The sequence below is a fragment of the Grampus griseus genome (genome assembly GCF_964374135.1).
Source record: "Grampus griseus genome assembly, chromosome: 1".
NCBI classification, from domain to species: domain Eukaryota; kingdom Metazoa; phylum Chordata; class Mammalia; order Artiodactyla; family Delphinidae; genus Grampus; species Grampus griseus.
The window spans coordinates 47,822,533-47,848,388 of record NC_139017.1 but is presented as its reverse complement, the minus strand read 5'-3'; the positions used below and the strand labels follow the sequence as shown (position 1 = coordinate 47,848,388).

Below are 25,856 nucleotides of genomic sequence, written 5' to 3'. Positions count from 1 at the left end.
TTGAGCAGGGACCCCCAGGGCTGACGGCGGAGCCAGAAGAAGCAGATTTGACTTCTAATCTGACTCACCCAGCTGGTTCAGAATGCAGCCAAAATGGGGGCATTTGCTCCTGCTTCCACTCCCCTTCCCCTCTTCCACAGCTGCTTTGGCATCCTCTTGCCGCCCTCTGCACCCCTCCCTCCCCACCCCCAACTTTGGGAGCCGTGGGGTGGGGTCCCAGGAGGATGTGAGCCTATGGACAGGCGGGATGTTTTTCCTACTCTGTATTGTTCTGCCCATGCCCATTGTGTGGGCTGAGAGCAGGACGTCACCAAGTCGCCTGGCAAACTTTCAGCAGAGCTGGGGAACATTTCCGGAGGGAACTGACCCATTATGAATGGCTGAAGCTTTTTACAAGCTTTGGTATTTCTTTGGATCGGCCGGACTGGGGGAGCCAGGGAAAGGAAAGACTTGAAGACTTCCGGTTCCTGGCAGCCAACGGCAAGGCTGAAGGTCCCAGGGACCTTGGCAGACCTGAGGTTTGCCAACACCTAACCCCAACTTGGGATGGCTCACACCTGAGGGTAGGAATGGACCCAGTCACCTTGAAAAGCTTCCCTGTGCTCACCCAAGGGGAAATGCAAGGTCAGAATTGTTTTAAAGCTGTCCCGTGTTTGCTGAGGGGTAATGCTCAGTGTTTTCAACTCACAGCTCTTCCTTCCCAGGGGAGGCATTTATTTATGCATCTCTCTTTACCACTAGACTGGCTGTGCCTTCAGAGCGGTTCCTGGATGCCAGGTGCTTTGCATCAGTTTTCTCATGGTTTGATTGAATCCTGGCAGCAAGAGGATTATAGGCAGGTATAGTACGCCGTTTCTTATAGATGCGGAAACTGAGTCTCACAAAGGTTAGGAATTAGTTCCAGCCCACACAGTTACTTCATGGCAGAGCTGGGATTTGAACTCAGGTCTGTGACAGTCCACGATCTGCAGCAGGATTTCTCAAACATTCACTTGCATAAGAGTTGACTGGAGTGCTAGCTAAGAATGCAGATTTTGGGGCCCTGCATTCTCCCCAATTCTAATGCAATAAATCAGGGTGGGGCAGGAAATCTGCATTTTTGCCAAATAACAGGGGATTCTGAAGCACTTGAGCCACAGGTCGAGAAACACTGCCTTGGGGGTTGGTCTCCGTTGTATGATTTTAGCCAAGAGAGCAGCATCCTGGACTAAAAACAGAGGCGCAGCCCCAGGCCCCTGCTGAGACCTCAGGAGGTGGCCCTGTCCCCTCATTTGTCCCTGCCTATGTGTGAAACCCAGGAGAAGCAGCCTGGAGCCTCAGAAGACAAAGGGAACCCGTCTGCAGCATAGAAAATTCTCCCATCACCCTTTATAATATTTGAAACACACAAGATAGGAAACTGAGCAACAAAGTCAGAATAAAGGGGCCCTCGTTCACCCCTCAGACTTTTATGGACCCCTGCTATGGGAAAGGGCTTGGGACAGACTCCTCTGAAGTTCTGAGGTGGCAAGTACAGCTGGATACATCAGGAACCTCCTGCTTCAGAGTTACCTGGGGGTTTGCTAAGATGCAGAGTCCTGGGGCCCATCCCAGACTTCCATAGCCAGAATCCCTGGGGGGTAAACTCTAGGTGAACTCATTTTGCTTTAAATGTGTTTCCCAGACAATTCTGAAGCAAATAGAGGTTTGAGAACTGGTGGCCAGAGGGCCTGGGAAGGAAAGGAATTCCCGAAGCTGAGGACCCCAGGAGGGCCCCAAAGCTACAGCCTGGGTGGGAATCCCTGGGGTGCAGCTGCGGACTAGTGAAAGAGGCGCCACACTTAGTGTGTGGAATTCTGGGTTTGAACGCTGGCTTGGCCACTCTGCGCTCCTGGGCAAGTGACAACCTCCCTGAGCTCAACTCCTCACAGGTCAAATGAGGATAATCCGTCCACCTCTGCGCCTGGCTATGAAGACCCAGTGAGCACACAGTGGGCGCTGAACGAACAGCAGCAGGTGAGCGGTGGAAGAAGCCGATTCTAAGTTTTCAGGCAATGCTGTCAGGGCTCCCAACAGCATCCAGCTGCCACAGACCCACTTCACTCTGTTGGAGAACCAAGGGCTGGGTTGGGCGATGGGGGTTAGAATTCAGAATCATGACTTGTGGACTCTGATGGAGTGGCCTGGGACACCCTCAGAGGGTCAGAAGCCCTGAAACCCTGAAGCCCTGTGGTCTGAAGGACCCTGAAGCCCAGGTCGTGTCTGGAGGGCTGTTTCCACCACTCCACTCCCCTGTCCATCCACTTCCCAAACCCTCAACTTCACACCAAGAATCACACCATAAGCATGGGCTCCGAGAGGTCAGCCCAGGGGCCCTTCCCCGTATGGCCCTCACTGCTACTCAGTCTTGTTTCCCTGGAGTTGTCTCTGTTGAGCTGGGGGAACTAACTGTTCCTCTCCTCCTTCCCATCACCCTTGGGTGCCTCGAAGGACCCCTATCCCCTCTTCCTTGACCATTATGCCCTCTTTAGAGGCTCCTTTTCCCCCTTTCCCTCTCAGGAAGCCCAGGGGTCATCCTCAGGCCAACTGCTAACTTCCTCCGGGGAAAAGATCTGAGAAACCAGTTCATACCCCGTGGGTACACTAAGCAGGCCAGAGGCCCTCCCCTGGAATAGGTGCACTTTACAAGCAGCTGTAAGAAAGCAGTCCAGGGGGACCTGAAGAGGCCCTCTCCCCTGGCAGCACCGCCTTGAGGTTAAGAGTACAAGCTCCGGAGGCAGAGGGTTCATCCTGGCTAGACCATGCATTAGCTGAGTGACCTTGTGCCACCTGCTTCAGTTTCCTTATGTATCAAACAGAGAAATAGCAAACGTATCCACTTCTTTAATGCAGGCACATATTAAGTCTCAACATGTCTGGCACATATTAAGTACTCAATAAATGTTAGTCATTATTGCTCATTAGTGGAAGGATTTGGGACATTTACTAGTCTGGATTTCATAGGTAAATGCCTGTGTCCATCCAGGGCTGTGTGCCCACCAAGCCCAAGCTTAGCCCTAGCTGTCATCTAAAGGGAATGCTGCACATGGGGCCAAGTGTCTGAGTTCTTGAGCTGGGATTCATCCTCTTGGTAAATCTCCTTGGGAATAAGGATAAGGATGAGGGCAACAGCGGCCTGATTAGGGGAGAGTCTCTATTAGTATCTCTTAAGCCAGGGCTTAAGGGAAAGCATAGGTGGATATGAAGGGAATTTGACATCTGCTTCTCTCTTAAGGTTCAGTTGCCTGTGAACTGGGGGTAGGGCTTGGTAAATCACTGGGTTTCTGCACTCTGAGATCCTGGGAAGGAGTGGGATTCTCTGACAGCTTTGTGCTTCTGTAACAGTCTGTGAGTCTGCGAAAAGGCAAGTAACAGGCTCAAATCCTCCAAGAAAGGGGATGGAGGGTGGGGCCTGTTCTTCCTGCTCCTATCATCTCCTTCCCTTCTGCCTAATTTCCCTCTCGATAGGAGCAGGCAAGAAGACTCAGAAGGCTTCTAGAAGAGATTGGAAGTCTTCAGGGCAAATGTCACCTCATCTCCCAGCCCCACTTTTTCCAACAGACATGAGAAAATACCTCCTCTCCCTTGGGCAGACCAGCCACCCTGGGGAGAGCCCTTTCTCCTCAAACTGGACCACTGGGGACTGATCCTTGCCCACCATTGGTTTGGAAGATGCAGTTCTCTGTGAAGAATGCCGCTAGGTAGAGGGCCCCACCAGGATGGGAGCAAAGACTGCGGCCAGGTCAGGCAGGACAGCAAGATCACGCCCCAGAAACCCACGAACAGAAAGGAGACACCAAAGCGAAGTGAGCACTGCAGCCAACAGTAACTCTCTTAGCACCTCCATCTCACAGAAGGTGGAGGAAACCACAAGAGAGCCGTTGGGCCCACACTCTCCCTACGTTCATCCTGAGTCAGCACCTGGGCTGCTCCCGGAGGCTCAGTGACTCATAAGACAAAGGCCACAAGCAGCCACTGATTCTCTCTAGGCGGGAGAACATTGAAGCTGGACGCTGAAGGCTAGGTTGCATTTCTACAGGACAGTGGGGAACAGCAAAGGGGACTTGTTCAGGGGTCACAAAGCCTCCTGTGGGGGGCAGGGGGAGGGGTGATAGGAGAGGATGGAAATGTAGGCAGGGCCTCGAAAGACATATTGAAGACACTGACCTTTACCCTGTGGACTGAGGGGAGTGGAAACACACATAATTTTTTCCCTGATTATTAGGAGCAATATACCTTTGGCATAAAAACCAGAGAAACAGGGCTTCCCTGGTGGCGCAGTGGTTGAGAGTCCGCCTGCCGATGCAGGGGACATGGGTTCGTGCCCCGGTCCGGGAAGATCCCACATGCCGCGGAGCAGCTGGGCCCGTGAGCCATGGCCGCTGAGCCTGCGCGTCCGGAGCCTGTGCTCCACAACGGGAGAGGCCACAACAGTGAGAGGCCCGCGTACCGCAAAAAAAAAAAAAAAGAAAAAAACACAAAACACAAAAAACCAGAGAAACAGAAAAAGTATAAAGAAGAAAATTAAAATCACTCATATGTCAACTACCCAGAAATAACCACTGAGGTTTTCCTTTCAGACTCTTTCTTATAAATAAGAGACCTTTAAAAAGGGCATATGTAGGATAGATACAACATGTAATATATAGTCATATTAATATAGCAAAATGCATATTTCATATTAAAAGATTATGTTATGTTAGAACATAATCTGAATTCAGAGAATATATCAATTAACATACAAGTTATTATATAATAACTTAGTATAATATAGTTCATTTTAAAGAAAACTAAATTGAGATGTTATAAAGAGGGAGTTTTCATTTTTATTTGTTTATTTTTAATAGACAACACATTCGTGTGCTCCATAATTCAGAAGGCACAAGAGGTTATATAGTGAAAATGTCCCTATTGCTCCATCCCCTACCATCTAGCTCTCCTCCTTGGACTCAATAAATGTTGTTGTAACCTTCCAGGGGTTTTATGCATAGACAAGAAGATAAACATATTATTTTCTCCCCCTTTACACAAATGTTACACAATTGTTAGCCACTTATTCTGCATCCTTCAGTTTCTACTTAGTATATCTTGGATACCATTTCCTATGAATGTATAAAAACTCCTCTCATTTTTTATGGCTACATACTTTTCCATCATACGAATGTATTCTAATTTATTCAGCAAGTCTCTACTAATAGTCATTTGGGTTTTCTCTAATCTTTTGCATTTATAAACAGTGCTGCCATAAATAACTCTACATATGTCGTCTTGCACACGTAAAACTCCATATGCAGCATAGCTTCCTAGAAGTGCAGTTACAGGTCAAGGGTCAGGTGCAGTTATAATTTTGATGCATATTTCTTAACAGCCCTCTGTAGAGGTGATACTAATTGCTTTAAAATGTCCCTCTTTTGGTGTAAATGAGGGATAAAATCAGGTCTGAACTTAGAGTGTAAGGAGGCTGGATTAGAAGTGGGCAGGCAGGAACCAGTTTGGAGGCCACTGCAATAGTGCAGGAGGAACCTGCCTAGAACTGAACTATGGGTCAGGACCATTGGACAGAGGAGCCGGAGCCCTGAATTCAAGAAACATTCTGGACTTAGAACTGATAGGATAGAGACACAAACTGGCATTTGGATGTGAGGGTGCAAAGGTCTCTAACAGAGTGACTGGGTGGGTCTGGAAATAGCATCTGAAGTAAAAAGGTGAAACAAAAGCTGCAAACAGAGAAGGAAGGAGCCCCCTGGAGCCTCGTTTCTCGAAGTGTAGAGACATTTATTATAATGATAATGCTCTTACTTTGTTTCTCCTACATCAAGGAAAATGACCTTCACTCTGGAAAAGGTAAAACAGACACATTAAGAGGGAACTGAAGATTCCCCTTTAAAAAGACATTATTGGTCACATGTGTTCGACACTTCTCTTTCCTGACCCCGCGAAAATGATTATAAAGCAATGAGCAAATGTTACCCTCCCAGTGATGAAGAGAACAGGAGGGAGGCCACTGCGGATAAACGTTCTCAGCAAATATATAGGAGCTGAGAAATGGAGAAGAGAGTGGTCATTGATGAAGTGGGTGGAGGACAGTGAACCCAGAGGAGCAGGCAGCGAGAGAGAGAGAGACGGCTGCACGTTACCGCAGCAGAACCACAGTGGAGCTCAGGCCTCTGAGATGCTATGAGGGTGGACGGTGTAGAGGAAGCAGGAGACATAGCCACCACTGAAGTGAGGAGGACTGGCCAACGGTACATGGAACAGTCAATTCCCAAGCAACACACAGGGCAGCCAGGGATCCATCTCCAGTCGGAGGCTTCAGTTCAATGGTCCCAAAGCAGGGGCTTCCACCTCTAATACTGGAGTCCTCGTGTGATGCAGGCTCACTGCCGAAATGAAATGAAATCTGCCACCTGACCAGCCCAGCCTCACTCTTAAATATGAAAAGACAAAGATCATCAGACATTTGAAAAAAAGCCTCTGGCATGAAAAAAAATAAAGATAAATGGTGTGGGGGGGTAACATAATGTCCATAATGGACATATTCCATTATTTCTCTTTAGAGAAATAATTTAGGAAACAGAAGACTAAAGAAATTTTCAGTAACTAATAGGTAATCAGGGCGATTTGAGGAGGTGTTGCATCCCTAAACAAGTATAGGATGCTATGAAAGGAAGACCAGAAAATAAATGTGAGCTCCTGGAAATAAAAGATAGGATTATGGAAATTGAAATTTCAATAGAAAGTATTGGGATGTAAGAGAATTAGAGAAGTAGTTTCATGTCTGGATAAGAGAAACATCCAGAAAAAAAGTAAAGAGAAAAGCAGAAGAGAAGAAATTCTCAGATAAGAAAATAAAATAATTCCCCAAAGCTGAAGGACAACTTGTAAAGGGGACACCAAGAATACAGCGCAATGAGTGAATAAGGGACCCACATATGAGCACCGTCATGGTGAAATTTTAGAATAACGGTGATAAAGACAGGATCCTAAAATTTCCCTAGAGGAGAAGAAAATTTACCTCTAAAAGTATAAGAATCAGACTGGTCTCAGGGCTCTCATTAGCAAAGGCTACACTGATGCCTTCAACATTCTGTGAAAAAAGCCATTTTCAACAAAGAAGTCTATATCCATCCAAATTATCATTCAAGTGTGAGGGTGGAGCTGTAACACTTTGAGAAGCTAGGGACTCAGAAAATCTATGACAGACCGCCCACTCCTTTTTTTCTTTCTTTCTATTTTAATAACAATTTTTTAAATTGAAGTATAGTAAATTTACAATGTTGTGTTAGCTTCAGGTGTACTGCAAATTGATTCAGTTACATATATATATATATATATATATATATATATTCTTTTTCAAATTCTTTTCCATTATAGGTTATTACAAGACACTGAGTATAGTTCCCTGTGCTATATGATAGGTCTTTGTTGTTTATTTTATACATAGTAGTATATATACGTTAATTCCAAACTCCTAATTTATCTCTCCCCACACACATACACTCCTTTTTAAGAAATTACCTGAGATGTGGTGCAGCAAAATGATAGCCTAAACAAAAACAAAAACCAAGAGAGGGAAGGAGGAAGGAAGGAAGGAAGGAAGGAAGGAAGGAGGGAAGGAAGGAAGGGAGGGAGGGAGGGAGGGAGGGGAGAGAAAACAGTGGGACCCGTCAAGGGCATCAGTGAAAAGAAGTCCCCGACCAACAGCTATGTAAGAGAAAAGCAACACGCCCAAATTAGAGCATATAATGGAGAGGGCCCCGTGTGAGGTCCCTGGGAAAGAGGAACCTCAGAAATAGAATACTCGATAAGCTGAAAAGTAGGAAACAAACATGAAGAAATAATCATGGCAAGTAAAGAGAAGAAGAGGAGGGGTAAGGGGAAGGAGAAGAAAGGCAATCTGAAACTATGAAATACTAAAACAAATAAAAGAAAGAAACATAATTATAGGACATTGCTGGCTCTGCAATAAACAACATTTACATTGTTACAAATGTAAACATTATTTATTGGTTTTAAACTTTTAGAACCAACTAATAGGCAAAGCACAGAAGACTTAATTATGGTTAGAAAATTATATATACAGGTAATCAACTTTGAGCATTTAAAGTAAATGTTCAGAAGACAGAAGCTGGGAAGGGGAGCTAAAAGGGAAAGGTAGGAGTGATATCCTTATCCTTCAAAATAGTGAGTCAAAACTACTATCCATAGCTGATGGTATGAGAAATAAAGATATAAATATGTTACTTAAAGCAACATACGTAATCAACAGATTTATTTTTATTTTATTTAGAGGAATTAAATAAAAACAGTTATACAACCATGTTGTGAGTAGGGTGGGGGAGAGTTATTTGGATGATATATATATGAACTAAATCCTTATTTTTCATAGTTATAAATAAAGAAAGGATGTTTTAAACTGAGAAATCCAGAAACGGCCACATAAGCGCATTATTTAGAGATATAGAAGTCATTCCCAGAATAAAGAGCTAAAAGATTTAGAAGCAGTTGCCTCTGGGAGCAGGACTAGAGGGGGAAGGAATGAGGTGGGACTGTTCCTTGCAGGCTCTTCTGTTCTACTTTATTTTTAACCATGTACATGAATTACTTGGATATAAAAATTTAAGTACATCACAAGATAGATGAGAGCTTATGTGGCTGCAGATGAATTCTGGGGGCCAGATTCAGATGAATTAGACACAGGGCCATGAAATACCTTGCAGGTAGGACTGAAAAACAACCTGGGTAAATGATGAGGACATTGGAGATAAGAAAATGTTCATTTTCACAAAGAGACAGAAGGTATTTCTGGAAACTATATACCAAATGGCTCAATATAGAATCCTGGCAAAATTCTAGCACAGATTATTAAACAGATGGCTTGGGAGTGCTTTGTGATTTATTTATTTATTTATTTATTTATTTATTTATACTCTGCCTCCTTCCAAAAAGAAGGATTTGTAGTGGCTTATAGAGAGACGTACAATACAATAAGATTAAAAAAAAATTTTAATGAGAAAAGAGTCTCAAAAAGTTAAACTTAAAAGTACTATATGATCCAACAAACCCACCTGTAGGTATATACCCAAAAGAACTGAAACATGTTCACATAAGAACTTGTAAATGAACGTTTGTAGCAACATTATTCATGATAGCCAAAAAGTGGAAACCCAAATGTCCATGGAAAAACAAAATGTGGTACATCCATTTTGAACAATGGAATATTATTAGGCTATGAAAAGGAATAAAGTATTGATACATGCTACCATGTGAGTGAACCTTGAAAACATTATGCTAAATTAATGAAGCCAGACATAAAGGGCCACATAATTATATGACTCCGTTTATACAAAATGTCCAGAATACACAAATCCATAGACAGAAAGTAGATCATTGATTGCCAGGTTGAGGGGAAGAGGGATTGAGCATGGGTAATGGGGTGATGAAAAGGTTTTGGAATTAGGTAGTGGTGATGTGAATATACTAAAATCCACGAACTGTACACTTTAAAAGAGTGGATTTTATAGTATGTGAATTATATCTCAGTTAAAAAGCATTATTATGGGGAAGATTGAGGAAAGGAGGATGAAGAGAAAAGGACAGAAAATAAAGAGGAATCAAGTCAGTATACAACACATATACCGTAAAATTCCATATAGGTGATAAAGGTGGATCATGACTTTGACCGTGAGCTTCCCAGCAGCTACTACAAGCTTGGAAAGTAGTGATAATTAAATGATTCCCAGCATCATCTTATAAACATGAAATGGTTGCTCAGGAGAATCACAGCTTTTCCTGGTGCAGATGCCCAATAGGAATTTCTGTGCGTCTTTGTATAATGGTCCATTGGCAACAACATCCCTACCATAACTCCAGTCACATATCTTCAAGTTGCTCAAACTAGGCATAAAGTCCAAGGATAATTCAGTAAAGGCACTTTAATGAGGGGCCTAAATGGTGCAGGATATGTGAGCGGCTCCTGTTGATAAAATGTGGATCCTCTGGAGCAGTGGTTTCCAACCTTGGCTGTGCGTTAGAAAGCCCTGGGGAGCTTTTGCAAACTACCAACCCACGACTCCATCAACCAGAAAGTCTGACTTTTCTGAGATTCCAACATACATACTGTCCCCAACTTACGATGGTTCGACTCCTGATATTTTGACTTTACAATGATGTGAAAGTGATAGGCACTCAGTAGGAGCCGTACCTGGAGTTTCGAATTTTGATTTCTGGGCTGTCGATCTGCAGTACAATATTCTCTCATGATCCTGGGCAGTGGCAGTGAGCCAGAGCTCCCAGTCAGCCAGGGGCCATAGAAGTAAACAACCAATACAGTTACAACCATGCCTTACCTGTAAGACCTTTTTGTTTTTCACTTTCAGTACAACTTTCGATCAATTACATGAGATATTCAACACTTAATTATCAAATAGGCTTTCTGTTAGATGATTTTGCCTAATGGCTAATGTAAGTGTTCTGAACACGTTTATGGTAGGCTAACCTAAGCTATGATGTTTGGTAAGTTAAGTGTATTAAATATGTTATTGGGGGGGGGCGGGGGGGCTTGCAGGATATCAGTTCCCCGACCAGGGATTGAACCTGGGCCATGGCAGTGAAAACCCGGAATCCTAACCGCTAGGCCTCCAGGGATCTCCCTATTAAATGCATTTTTGACTTAATGATATTTTCAACTTACAATGAGCTTATGGGGACGTAACTCCATGGTAAGACAAGAAGCCAAGTCTGAGAACTACCGACTAAATACAATAGATGAGTTGTACATCCCTCATGGAATCCTCTATGAATATTATTTCTTCCTCAGTTTTTCATAAGTTCAAGGTTATGACAGTTAAACATATATTCGCATGGCTAATATTTTCTGAATGCCTGCTAAGTGCCAGGAAGGTGCTGTATAGTGCCCCTGAGCATTAACGTGTGACTCAACTTCCGTCCTCGAGGAGCTGACGTTTGATCCACACTATGAACACCCCAGCTGGTGACCACAAGAAAGGGAGGTAAGTGAGGAGACGGGGGGAACACAAGGCAGGCAAAACAGGCAGTCCTGAGTTGGTGGGGAGCTCCCGGTAGAACGTATAGCTCATCTGAGCCCTGAGGAAAGGTTCATCAAGAAAGAGGAGGGTGGAGAATGGTGCAGTGCGTTCAATACTTTTCTCAGTGATTTGGGTGAGTACAGTCATCCCGTGGTATCGCAGAGGACTGGTTCCAGTACCCACCATGGATACCCAAATCTGTGGATGCGCAAGTCCCATAGTCAGCCCTCCATATCCCAGGTTCTGCACCTGAGGATTCAACCAACCTCAATACTGTATTTACTGAAAAAAAGCTGCCTATAAGTGTACCCGCGCAATTCAAACCCATGTTGCTCAAGGGTCAATTGTATTAGTAAATATACATTATGCATGTGAGGTATCATCCTTCTCTGGAACAGCTGGAGGGGTAGCCCTTCTGCTGCATGGCTGAATTGGAACCCGAAGCATGCTGGCAGGGAAGGGGAACCCAAAGCAAAGCTAAATGAGACACGGGAGCAGGGGAAGGCAATGGAGAAGTGTGAACAGCACCGAAGAGTGTCTACCAGCGGCTTTGCATATGCTCTAATTTCATCCCACCATAACACTGTAAGAATTTGACATTTTACAATTGAAGAAAATTAGGTTTATCATGTCAAGCCCTGAGTTGTCATGGCCAAGTGTGGGCCCAGAACATAGTCCAGGCCTGACCCACTCCCAGGTCCAGATTCTTTCCATTATTCAACGTACACCAAGGCTTATACTTGGATTCAATACATCGACTGCTCATAAATGAGATGGGAAGACTTGGTTCAACAGCAGCTCTTGTGGGGGAAAATGTTAATAGCTATAAGCTCAAGCACAAGTCTTAGGTGTGTAAGTAGGAGTGTGAGAGGCAGATGGTGTCGTGGGAAGGATCCAGTGTTTGGAATCGGGATACCTGGGCTCAAAATTCAGCTTCAATACTTACTAGGTGTGAGATTTTGGGCAAGATACTGTGCATTCCTGAGTCAGTTTCCTAATCTATAAAAAGGGGATAATAAGGCCTATATCACAGGATCATTGTGAAGATTACAGATAATGTAGGTACAGACAAGAAGCAGATATTTACATTACTCAGTTATTACACATAACTGAGACAAGACATATCCGGAATATATCAAAAACTCCTAAATAAGTTTTTAAAAGACAGACAATCCAATTTTTAAAGTAGTCAGAAGACTTGAAGGGGCATTTCACAAAAGATGATAGGCAAGTGGCCAATAAGCACACGATAAGATACTGAGCAGTATTTCTTGTGAGGGAAATGCAAATTAAAACCACTGAGATAGCTTCTTTTCGGCTGGAACCACCATCTTCCAGTAATTCGCCAAAATGACCAACACAAAGACAAAGAGGAGGGGCACCTGCTACATGTTCTCTAGGCCTTTTAGGAAACACAGAGTTGTTCTTTTGGCCACATACATGCGAATCTACAAGAAAGGTGATATTGTAGATATCAAGGGAACGGGCACTGTTCATAAAGGAATGCCCCACAAATGTTACCATGGCAAAACTGGGAGTGTCTACAATGTTACCCAGCATGCTGTTGGCATCCTTGTAAACAAACAAGTTAAGGGCAAGATTCTTGCCAAGAGAATTAATGTGCATATCAAGCATATTAAGCACTCTGAGAGTCGAGATAGCTTCCTGAAACAGGTGAAGGAAAATGATCAGAAAAAGAAGGAAGCCAAAGAGAAAGGTACTTGGGTTCAACTGAAGCTCCAGCCTGCTCCACCCAAAGAAGCACACTTCATGAGAACCAATGGAAAAGAGCCTAAACTGTTGGAACCCATTCCCTATGAATTCATGGCATGATGGGTGTAAAGAAAATAAAAGACCTGGACTGTAAAAACAAACAAACAAACAAAAAAACACTGAGATACTGGTATACTACCAACACAATGATTAAATGAACATGGCTGCCAATGCCAAGTGTTGGCAAGGAAGTGGAGCAACTGGAACTCTAGTAAGTTTGTACTCTGATACAATCACTTTGGGTAACTGGTAGCATCTACTAAAGTTAAACCAACCCCACAACCTAGCAATTTCACTTCTGGGCACTATCTCAATAGTACATGAATGTCCACAGCAGCTTTATTTATAATAGCTCCAAACTGGACACAACCTGAATGTCCATCGATAGTAGACAGGATAAATAAATTGTGGTGTATGCATATAATGTTCTCCTATATAGCAATGAAAAATAATGAACTACTACTCTCATAGACATAACATTGAGCAAGTACGGTACTCTTTCTGGGGTGGGTGCTGGAAGTGTTCTATATTTTGATCTGGGTGGGAGTCACCTGGCTATGTAAATACATATGTAAAAATTCAGCGTGTTCACTTAAGGCTCATGCACGTTAATGTATGTAAGTTTAACCTCGATTAAAAAAAGTAAACAAAAAGTTATTGTATGTCATGTGCTTGGCACACAGTGGGCACTCAATAAATAGCTGTCAAAACTCTCCTTTTCTAGAGAAGAGGAGGCAGCAAACTCATTGCACTGTGTGCCGATTAGGCCACTTGGGAGCCCTGGGTGTGGTGCTGGGAGCCTCCCTTTTTAAGAGGGTCACTGACAATCAGAGCATGATATGATGGGGAGATAAGGATGGCAAGGGGTCTGGAACACATAGTAAATGAGGAATGGCTGAAGGAAGTGGAGAGAATGTTGGGGACAATAAAACTTAGGAAGAACATGAAGAATGTCTTCAAGTAGTCAATGGCACTCTGTAGAATGGGATTTAGACATTTCCTTTGTGGTTCTAGGGCAGTGATTCTCAAACTGAAGCTGCCACTGAATCCCCTGGAGGACTTATTAAAACAGATTACTGAGCTGCATCCCCAGAATTTCTGATTCAGCAGGACCAAGAATCTGCTTTTCTAGCAAGTTCCCAGGCCAAGCTGCTGCTGGTCCAGGGACACACTTTGCTAGTGTAACTGAGCAGGGCAGAACTCTCACAGCAAGTGTTTGCAGCAAAGTAAGGGTTCGTTGCAGGGCACCAAGCAAGGAAGTGGAAGACAAGCCTAAGATCCACTCCCACTTAGTCCTTGAGTTAGGGGTTTTTAAAAGGGAAAGACAAAGAAGCTGGGGTTAATCACCATCTTGTGACAGTTCTTACTCATAGTTCTGGGAGTCAGGATGCCTAAGGCTTATGAATCTCTTGTCCGGTGGTCCATGACCCAGGGGCCTTTTAGCTCATCTTGCCCAGGAGAAACAATCTGAGTCTGTACATTAATGATGTTATAGACAACAGCAATTTTAGTCATCTGACTCTGGGTGATAAGTGTTTAGTTTGCACAGGATAGAGGCCAGAGGGGATAAGATGGGGAATAAAGTTTTGGATAGAGAGGTTAATCATAAACTCAGCAGGGGAACTTGGTTTGAGGGGACTCAGTTTCAATCCCTACTCCTGTTTTGACTTTCTCCAAATCTTTGAGGGAATGGGGCAATGACTGCTCTGGCTACTTTCTGCTGAAAAGAGGCATAGTCCTGCCTCAGTTTGGGGAATGGAAATATTGTACACCGAGTTGGAAATATTCCCACATTCCAGGTTTTGGATCTAAATCTTGCATAATTAAATTCTTAGTGCCTTGGTCTACCCATTTTGGTGCAATAGTTTATAGCACATTTTATGCTCAGGTACCCAATTAGGAGTAGGAGGAAGAGTGACAACCTGAACTTTTTTTCCTTTTTTGTAACTTGAACTTTAAGAAATCTTGGAAAATAGATCTCCTTCCCTGAGAAATTCAAGAAAATAAGCCTGAAAACCAGTCTGAACCTGGCACTTCTGGAGAGACTTATAGTAAAGAGTTGCCTAATTTTATCTAAGTAGGTTTTAACTTCAGTTGTAGTATTAATATACAAATAACAGGAGCTATTGGCCACTACACATATGACTCCCTTTTCTACTAAAATCTAATCTAAAGCAATTTTATTGTCTAGTACTATTCTGGCTAAAGAATCTAGTGCCTTCTGCTGGGAGGCTATGACTTGAGCTGTTTCATTTGTTACTATTCTCAAAGATATAAGAGGAGATTTTGAGACCATAAGATTGCAGTTGCAGTTGCTAGAAGATATTGTTTTTGAGAATAGCTGATGATGTCCTTGAGTCTGATACAGTTCAGAAAATTCAAGTTTCAATAATACAGGAAAGTGTCTAAAACCATATCCACAATGACCATCCAGCTCTACTTTGGATGCCTGAACCAATGTTAGTCTATTTTTTTTTTTTTTTTTTGCAGTACACGGGCCTCTCACTGTTGTGGCCTCTCCCGTTGTGGAGCACAGGCTCCGGACGCGCAGGCTCAGCTGCCATGGCTCACGGGCCCAGCCACTCCGCGGCATGTGGGATCTTCCCGGACCGGGTCACGAACCCGTGTCCCCTGCATCGGCAGGCGGACTCTCAATCACTGCGCCACCAGGGAAGCCCTGTTAGTCTATTTTTTATTTCAAAATGCATTCTTTTCCTTAATGGTTAAAGCAGATGTACAATGCATGTTTGATAGGCCACAACACAGGTGGTTCTAATTAGCATAAAGTTTAAGTTAAATCATGTATAAGCCAGAATGACTTCCCAATTCTTCAATATGTGAAAATTTCTTCTATCATTTCCCCTGTGTTTGCAAATCTTTCAATAGAAAGCATTGATGATCAAAAATACTTGTCCCCCAATGCCAGGGTGGTTGTTGCCTGCCCTAGGTTCACCATGTCCCTTGGTGCCTCCTTTTGTTTGTATATATTTGCCTAGTTATCACGTTGAGAGAAAACTAATCAGACACAGTGAACAAGCTCAGAGGTATGCTAGTGGGGAAACATTTTATAGACTATACATTTTTACCAATTATACCAAATTGTCGCACAAATATCGTACATGTGCTTCTAGCAGTAGACTTAAAGCAAGCAGTGATATATGTCATGGGTAGTTATACTCTGTGACAACTTCACTAGAGAATTTTCTTTCTATTCTGAACAGGGGTCTCCAAACCACAGGCCGTGGACTGGTACCGGTCGGTGGCCTGTTAGAGACTGGGCCGCACAGCAGGAGGTGAGCAGTGGGCGAGCGAGCGAGCAAAGCTTCATCTGCCACGCCCCATCTTTCCCCATCATTCACATTACTGCCTGAACCATCCCCCACCCATCCATGGAAAAATTGTCTTCCACGAAACTGGTCCCTGGTGCCAAAATGTTTGGGGACCACTGATCCTGAACATTGGAGGCAATACTATGGTTCCAAGTAAAATAATAGCTTCCACTTTTGATAAGGAGACATACCTTTGGTAAAAAGTTCAACTGAACTAGTAGGATGCGTCTTACAGGTCTGGTCTGGATTCTTGGGTCAGCTGTCTACTACTGCTGTCATCATCATTTTTTTTTTTTAAGATGTTGGGGGTAGGAGTTTATTAATTAATTAATTTATTTTTGCTGTGTTGGGTCTTCGTTTTTGTGCGAGGGCTTTCTCTAGTTGTGGCGAGCTGGGGCCACTCTTCATCGCGGTGCGCGGGCCTCTCACTATCGCGGCCTCTCTTGTTGCAGAGCACACGCTCCAGACGCGCAGGCTCAGTAGTTGTGGCTCACGGGCCTAGTTGCTCCGCGGCATGTGGGATCCTCCCAGACCAGGGCTTGAACCCGTGTCCCCTGCATTAGCAGGCAGATTCTCAACCACTGCGCCACCAGGGAAGCCCTGTCATCATCATTTTATGCTGATGTCACTTGGGGTTATCAGCCCTTTCTATAGACCTGATCAGGGCAGAGGCCCTTCTTAAAGGAAATATGAAGTCAAAAGTCAATTCCCTTCAGTTTTACTGAGATTGAGCTACTTAGGACGACCTATTACAGGGCCTTTCTTCTAAGTTGGAGCAGTCCTTTCCCATATGCATAATCTCTTGGTTGCAAGTTCTGGGGTATCTGATCTTCATCCAAAGATAGATTGCTGTGATAAGCTTCAGAAACAAACAGAGTATACTTTTAATAATTCAATTAAACTTTACAATAATGTAACATACCAAGAAGGAGCTGTCTGGGAAGTGAGTCTTAAGCAGTAAACACAGACCTCAATGAACAAAACTAGAATTTAATATCCACTGAAACATAATCTTTTTTTCTAAAATTACCCTAATTTCTACCAAATACAGCCAAATTAAGACCAATTTTTTTTGCAACATAAGTCTGGTTTCAAGCTTGGCCTGATTATTTACATACATGTAATTGATCACAAAGGCTATTTTATTTTATTTTATTTTTTTGGTCACACCACACAGCTTGCGGGATCTTAGTTCCCCGACCAGGGATCGAACCCGGGTCCCTGCAGTGAAAGCACCGAGTTCTTACCACTGGACTGCCAGGGAATTCACAAAGGCTATTTTAAATTAGCTGTGTTGGAATTTTTCATAAGATACCTCAGATTGAACTTTTAAGAAGCCTCTCAAGACTGGGAAAGCTATGCCAAGGACTTGCCGTCAGATTCTGCCTGTGATATCTACAGATTTGGGTGAATTCCTCTCTTCTCAGTTTCCCTAACATATCTTGAGATTCCTGTACCAGTAAGGAGGTGGCCTTTCTTGTTCAACTGTTAAGGCTATTGGGAACTTAAGAGTGTCCAATTTCTAGAGGGATCAGGTAGAGAGAAAAGGTAAATGTTCCGATTCTGCTTACAAATGTATAATTTACCAAATTGCTGTTAAGTCATGATTAGCTTAAGGGGAATGTTTTCCTTACATTTGGAAAACATAGATTAAAAGCCAGCAGTATTTCAGACCAACAAAACATTAAAAATTATAACCATATTAATCAGATCACTCAGTCCTATGTAACTAATCCTTTTTGTTAATAGTTTTATGAAGCCATCGGGTTTTCCATTAGAATTCTTTAATTTCTTACTCAGTTCAGCAGTATGATCTGAAAGTTATCAGAAATCTGGACTTGTCAGAAAGTCCTTTCTATGAATCTTCTTGAAGATGAAGCATTTTTGCAAAAGTACTAGTGTAAAACAATAACTGTCCATAAATGACAAAAGACTTAAAAAGGCACAAAGATCTGATTACATTGCAATGACAAAGAAATCTGATTATTTTTGTGACATACAATATTAAAGGAATATAACATTATATCAGGACATATTTAAACCTTAGAAATTTCATATAATTTCTAGAAAATTTATATTAATGCCATTTTACCTATGAAATATAACCTAAGGATGATTATTACCACTCATTTGACAATGTTTCTCATGTAATTTAACATTCCAAGTAATCCTAAATTAGTTTAATATCTCTCTCTCAGATGCCTCAGAGGTCCTTGGAAACATCCCAAAGTTAGCTGGAGGTCAAAGGAACTTCAATTAGAATTTGATATTTGGGAAGTTTGTCAAAAATATTTTTTAAAAAATTTAAAACACTGGGTGAAATAGAATCATGGGTCACTGTGAAACAACACTTATTCACTTAACCAAAGTGATAGTAAATGATTTCAAAGGCAAATACAGAAAGTTACAACGGGTCACTTAAAAGGTGAAGAAACTTACAGTCTGTTATCAAAAGCAGCTCAATATTCCAAGAAAACTTTGTACTCTTAACACAGGGGAAACAAATTCTAGTTGTGTGCCATTTTATCTTTAATATTAAAATTTACTTAATCAATTAAATGTACTCTAATTTTAGTCAGTCCTGACCACACATGGAATTCCCTTCTAAAGACTCTCTTTTTCTTATAAACCTTGTACACTTCCTATATTCATATTAATTTGTCCCTTATTTTCTTTCCCATTTAGAAATAATGAGGGACTTCCCTGGTAGCCCAGTGGTTAAGACTCCATGCTTCCACCACAGGGGGCACAGTTTTGATCCCTGGTCAGGGAACTAAGATCCCACATGCTGCATGACGTGGCCAAAAAAAACCAAAGTAAAATAAATATTAAAAATTAAAGAAAAAAGAAATAATCACCTTTAGGACAAAATTATTCTCTTTTCCCTTAATAAAATGCATTTCCATTCCTAATACCTTCTTTTCCCTCACATACAAAGATGTTTTCCTTATTAATTTTTAGTAGTTTTAATTACATATATTAATTAGAATTCTTAACCTTTAAAAACCTTAGTTTCTAGTGAAAACTTAAAAGGAAACAGTTATGAACTGTCTTTTACATTAGCATTCTATCCATACTCATGTTTCTCTTCAGGTCATATAAATCTTTTGCCTTTTACATTAGCATTCTGTAGACTGGCAAACATAAATAGTACTTATTGTTTCAAAAAACACATGCTTTCTGATAGAAAATATCTTGGTGTGGCACCAAAAATATTTATTAATAATCCTAAATATCTTTAGCTTTCTGTAAAAAGAAGCCTACATTCAGTAATTAATGTTCCAGTATCTTATTTTATTTGGAAGTGACCTAGATATTTAATAAACTTCCATCATTTAACTTAATTTAGCAAAACTCTAAAGCTTCAAGCTACCAAAAATCTGGAGAGACTTTTCTTTTTTTTTTTTAACAAACACTGGTGAAGAAGGATAATATGTCAAGTCAGAAATATTTTCTCAATGACATTTTATATAGAGATTTTTTTTCCTCTTAAGTTTTTATTTTCTCTTAGATAATTCTATCATTTCAAGACTTACCACTTATTCTTTTTTTTAAATTTAATTTAATTTATTTTTTCTACAGCAGGTTATTAGTTATCTATTTTGGAGAAATTATTTTTAAGTAGACATTCCTAAAACATAATTATTCCTAAAGAGTTTACCTAAAAACTCTCATTTCATTTACATTTAATTTACTTATAAAAATTTCATTATATCAAGTTATTTTTCTTGATGAGAAATTTTTGTAACAGAAATAATAAGATCCCTCACAGATACAGAGAACAAACTAGTGGTTACCAACGGAGAGGGGGAAGGGGGAGGGGCAAGATAGGGGTAGAGGGTTAAGAAGTAAAAACTACTATGTACAAAATAAATAAGCTACAAGGATATATTGCACAGCACAGGGAATATAGTAAATATTTTATAATAACTATAAATGGAGTATATCCTTTAAAACTTGTGATTCACTATATTGTACACCTGAAATTTACATTATATTATAAATCAACAATACCTCAATAAAAAAAGAAAAAACAGAAAGGAAGAAATAAGATCTTTTTTGACTTTCAGTAAACCTAGGTATAATAAAAGTATTAATGTTGATGCCTCTAAAGACATGTCTATGTTAATTAAACCAACAAGCTTAAACTAACTTTTTAAATTTTTTTAAATATAAATTTATTTATTTATTTTTGGCTGCGTTGGGTCTTCGTTGCTACGCGCGGGCTTTCTCTAGTTGCAGTGAGCAGGGGTTACTCTTCATTGCGGTGCGCGGGCTTCTCATTGCGGTAGCTTCTCTTGTTGCCGGGTGCGGGCCCTAGGTGCGCAGACTTCAGTAGTTGTGGCATGTGGGCTCAGTAGCTGTGGCTCACGGGCTCTAGAGCGCAGGCTCAGTAGTTGTGGTGCATGGGCTTAGTTGCTCCTTGGCATGTGGGATCTTCCTGGACCAGGGATCAAACTCGTGTACCCTGCGTTGGCAGGCAGATTCTTAACTACTGCACCACCAGGGAAGTTCCTTAAACTAAATTTAATACCAGATAATAATTTAATACTGAATATTTTGCAGATCACATGAACCTGAAATTAATTTGGGTTAGTTTCTTTTCTATTTCTTTCTTTCTTTTTTTTTTGGATATTTTTCACATTAGTTTTTAATTGAATCATATTAATGACAAAATAAATATGTGCTTGTTTTTTTATTAGTTTATTTTATATCTTTTCTATTTCTGAGAATTTAAATAAGTGCTTAATTTCCTTTCAGCCAATTAAACAGAGTTCCCTTACAAATTAATTTTGATAATACCATCCAAAGGAAAAGACATATATTTGTAATGTACACAGACATATAGACAGACACAATCTCATAGCTTCATTTTAAAGCTTAGTCATGAATCAGGTCTTATAATATAAAACTCACTAGTTTATAAATAACAGTTGGAATAAGTTAAGTTTAAAACGGTCTCTTTTCTCTTTTTTTCCCTCAGTCTGAGGAATTGGAAATGGTGTAAATAAGAGGAAGATAAAATTTCCTGAGAGCCGTGGTAGAATATTTACATCTCAAAGGCACAGGTAGAGAAAAGCAAGTTTTTTCTAGACGCACGTGTTCCCTTAGGGTCAGAATTCTGAAAAGATGTTTTATCAAGTCAGCAACCCAGTTTTGGGGAACTATAACTAAAGGTGGTCTAAATTTGTAGTATCCTACAAGGCTATTTTTAGGAACTGAACTTTTGTTTGTCATGTCGGCCAATTAAAATACTGCATCTTCTTTGACAGAAATATACACTCTCTCTCTCTCTCTCTCTCTCTCTCTCTCTCTCACACACACACACACACACACACACACACACACACACACGACAGATGTCAAACCGATTCCAAAAGGTTTAAAGCCAAACCAATTCCAAAAGCAACCTTAGGCTCATACTTTTATCAAACCCAATCCCTCCCCCAATACCCAGCAATGGGCCTAGGAGGGCATCAATATACAAACCTAAAAGTTTTTGGCCTACACCATTGTGCTGGTTGTTTACCGGTAGATGTCTTCTAATCCAAAAACCATTCCTTCACCGCAAGCCTGGAATATTGCCTACGCTGATGCTTGGTCAAAAAAGGAATTCCCCAGTTGGATCTCCTGGCCAAAACAGCCTCAGCTGCCGGATCTGCTAAGGGAAGACTGCACTGGCAGAGGGCCACAGACCACAGGCACTAACTTCAGAGGAACCTGAGAGGTCCCTTCATGGTCGCCAAATGATAACCTAGCAAAAGGGCTCATGAGCCCACCATGTAGAAAGCCAAACTCTGAAAGCAGGTGTTGCAGCAAAATAAGAGTTTATTGCAGGGCACCAAGCAAGGGAGTGGGAGACAAGCCTCAGATCCACTCCCACTTGGTCTTTGAGTTAGGGGTTATTAAAGGGGAAGGAAAAGAAGCTGGGATTAGTCATTTTATGATATTTCTTAATCATAATTTTGGGAGTCAGGATGCCAAAGGTTTATGTGTCTCTGGTCTGGTGGTCCATGACCCAGGGGTCTGTTAGCTCATCTTGCCTTGAAGAAACAACCTGAGTCTGTACATTAATGATATTATCGACAACAGCAATTTTAGTCATCTGACTCTGGGTGATAAGTGTTTAGTTTGCACAGGATAGAGGCCAGAGGGGATAAGATGGGGAATAGTTTTGGACAGAGAGGTTAATCATAAACTCAGAAGGGGGACTCAGTTTTAGGGGGATTCAGTTTCATTAGCCACTGTTCTAGCGTACAAGACCAGGAGATCATTTTGAGTTGTTGTTGATGATAATAAATATAATAGTAATAATATTAACAATAATCTATTGAGAACCTAGGGTACTAGCTCCTGTGTTATACACTCTGTCTACATTTTCTCTCAGTAAGGGAGGAATTATTCTCCCCATTTTAGAGAGGAGAAAACTGAGGCTCAGTTTTTCACAGGTCTTATAGATTCTTCTTACTAGATTCTTCTGACTTCAAGCCTGAGCGTGCTGAAGCTGTGGCTACCTGCAGGGATGCTATAAATGGAATTCCGTTTCTGAGTGGGAGGTTGCACTAGATAATTTCAGACAGTCCTTCCAACTCTCAAATTTAGACTAGCTTCAACTAGCACTTTTAAGCACCAACTAAATGCCAGGTGCTATGCAACATTCTCTCCAGGATGCGTGTGGTCACTGGTCTAACTCTTAAGGTGCTTCTGGGCCATTTCACCTGCTCCTAATCCCCCTTGGCATCTGCAGCGACCACCCCACTCACCCTCCATGCAGATAAGAACTCAGTTCACCTGGATATTTGTACACACACCCATCTCTGCTGTTTGAGTTCATGTGTGGTAGGGTGGCTGGGTCATCTGGGTGCAGTCCTTGGCACCAAGCTGTCTGCAACCTACCCCATGCCACCCCCAGACAGAGCCTGCCAATTCACTCTCCAAGTCTGGCCAGCCAGGCAATGATGTGGAGAACACAAAATCCGGAAGTAGGGGAGGGGCAGCCTCATGCCCTAGAGAGGCCAGAGGAACTGCAGGATATGCTTAATGATCTTGAACTGCAGACTTCACTCTACTGCTCCTGCCTGGCCTCCTGAGAGTCTGGGAAGCAGAAATCAGAGGGCCCTGGGGACGAGGGCAGGTCCATGGTCACTTAGAGGATCCTGCCAAGCATGAAATCAGGCCCAAGTCCAAGTGACTCCCCTCTAGGCTCCTACAATCAGACCTTTTCTTTTTGTACATTTTCCTAACATTTAAGGTTTTCAATCCTAACAGAAACAGTAACAAAAACAAAATGCACAGCATGTGCATTTCTACACTCAGGAATCCGGGCAGCCGTGTTGCATGTAGAAGAATCAGGGTGAGGGCACCTGGTTCTTATTTCACTTTGTGTTACATTATCTTGTTTGCTTTCTCCTTGGGTATTTCCAGGATGTCGATCACCTATCCATAGTCCAAGACATGCAGTTGATTTATTGCTTGTAAACGTCCAGGTGTTAGCAGGAGTCAGTGTAGTGCAAACATCTCTCACCAAGGAGTCAATCCCCACACCCAGTGAAGAACCAACGCCATGGCCCCTGCCTTGAAAAAGCAGCAGTAAACAGGTAATTAGCAATGATTTACGTTGGGAGCCCCAAGGAGGGACTCTAGGAAGGTCAGGGAAAGCTTCCTGGAGGAGACGATGCTTGAAGCAAAAGAACAGATTTCAGGAAAGAGCTTGAGAACACTTCACTCCTTCAGATTCTCTCTGCCAGTCTATTCAGTCTTCCATATTTTGGGTCTCAAACTGCTTTCCAGAGCTTGTGAGAGGGAAGGGTAATTTCCTTCCAATTTAGAAGGAGGTAAATCAGAGAATGGCTAAGGGACTACCCAATTTCTTTCAAATTTAAGAATGACCAAAGGGTGCCCAGCTAGGGCTAGACGTTTGAATACACAGCACAAAGGCAATATAGGATAGACCCTGCCCTTGGGAAACTTGTTATTACTGGGAGATATGGTATGTAAATGAAAATCAAAAATAATTGCAAAGGTGTTATATAAATAATTCAGTTCCCAGCTACTTATCCAGGACTTGCTATCTGCAAGGTGTTCTGTGAGGCACAGGGTAAAGGAAGGGAGTTAGAAATATAGGTAAATATAGTCCCAGCCCTTTCTTAAGGAAGAACCCACAGTTTAATTGGCTGCAGGAGAGGCAGGGTGGCAGGAACAGGAAGCTAACACTTGGTTAAATGTAATAGCTGACACTATGAAGACTGGAGGGTGAAAGGAGTGGAGGGGGCTTGCTGGAATTTGGGGGCTGGATAGAATTTTGCTGAGAAAGCTTCCTGGAGGAGGTGGACAATGTGATTCTGGAAAACAGAGGAGATAGAGAAAGAGAAGAAAGAGCACATAAGCAAAACCTTTTCACATACTTGCCTTTCCTGATTCAGTAATCACCTCTTCCATGAAGCCTTCCCAGGCATAATTAGACACTGCCCACCCCCCCTCCAGGCTCTCAAAGCATGACTATTACAAAATGTACCTTACTGCTTGTTTCCTTATCTGTTTTTCTCCGATCAAGGGCCCCACACCACCAAAGGAAGGAAGGAAGGAAGGAAGGAAGGAAGGAAGGAAGGAAGGAAGGAAGGGAGGGAGGGAGGGAGGGAGGGAGGGAGGGAGGGAGGAAGGGAGAGAGGAAGGAAGGGAGGGAGGAAGGAAGGAAGGGAGGGAGGGAGGGAGGGAGGGAGGGAAGAAGGGAAGGCCTTTCACTATAAGGTGACTGGGTGCTGCATTCACAGGGGGGTGTCTCACTTTGTTTTTGTTTACTTATTTTTACTTTTTACTATTTTATTGAAGTATAACTCACATACAGTGAAAGGCACAAATCATAAGCATACAGCCCAATGAATATTTACATGTTTACAGCTGTGTAACCACCACCCAGATCAAGTTATAGAATGCTTTTAGCATTCCAGACATGGTAGGCTTCCTCACTGACCTGAGTCACTGCCACTGGGGCCCGAGGATCTGAACCAGTAGGGTGATGTAACTGGGAAGCACCATCCAAGAAAATTATGAAAGAATTTCAGGAATTTGGGCTGGAAAAGCCAAGTGTGGCAGGGGTGGAGTGGTGGTGGGTGAGATCACTATGTGTGTGAAGGGCTAACACGCACAAAGCAATAGTCTTGTCCTGTGGGTGGCAGTGGGGAGCCACAGGGAGAAGCATTTCAGTTCCACATAAAACCTTTCCTACAACCAGAGCTGAACCACATTGGAGGCAGCCCCCCAGGAAATGATAAGTAAGGTCTCCATCAGTAAGAGGTGTCAGTCAAGAACAATACTGACAAGCATTTATCAGCAATGATGGGGTGGGGATACGGGACTGAACTGGAGACGGCTCCTTCCAACTCTGAAGCTTCTATGGTTCTGGAATTCTTTGAGTGGCAGAGAGGACTCAAACATTTGCAGTTATTACTTAGTTTTGCTTTTTCCCCCCAGAGGATAACTTTTTACTTAATTGCAAGTACTGTGCAGGCCCATCATTATCACCACTGAATAAGTAACTGTTGTCACCTATAGACCAACTGAGCCAGAGGGACACTGGGGCTCTCCTCCCTGGTGTTCACAACCTAGGGGAATGGAGCAGATGCTAGGGTGCCACTGTGAGGGGGGAGGGTACCTGCAAGAGAAGCTGGTTGCCCCACCACATGCCAAG

The 25,856-nt window shown here is 42.3% G+C and overlaps 1 protein-coding gene across 1 annotated transcript; it reads left to right on the top strand.

Moving 5' to 3' along the window:
* Positions 1-12,416: 12,416 nt before the first annotated feature.
* On the top strand, positions 12,417-12,899 carry LOC309826519 (large ribosomal subunit protein eL21-like; the record flags this gene model as incomplete). The annotated part of the gene is made up of 1 exon (XM_082660750.1): positions 12,417-12,899. The coding sequence occupies one exon, from the start codon at positions 12,417-12,419 to the stop codon at positions 12,897-12,899; it is 483 nt and encodes a 160-aa protein (XP_082516876.1).
* Positions 12,900-25,856: the final 12,957 nt, after the last annotated feature.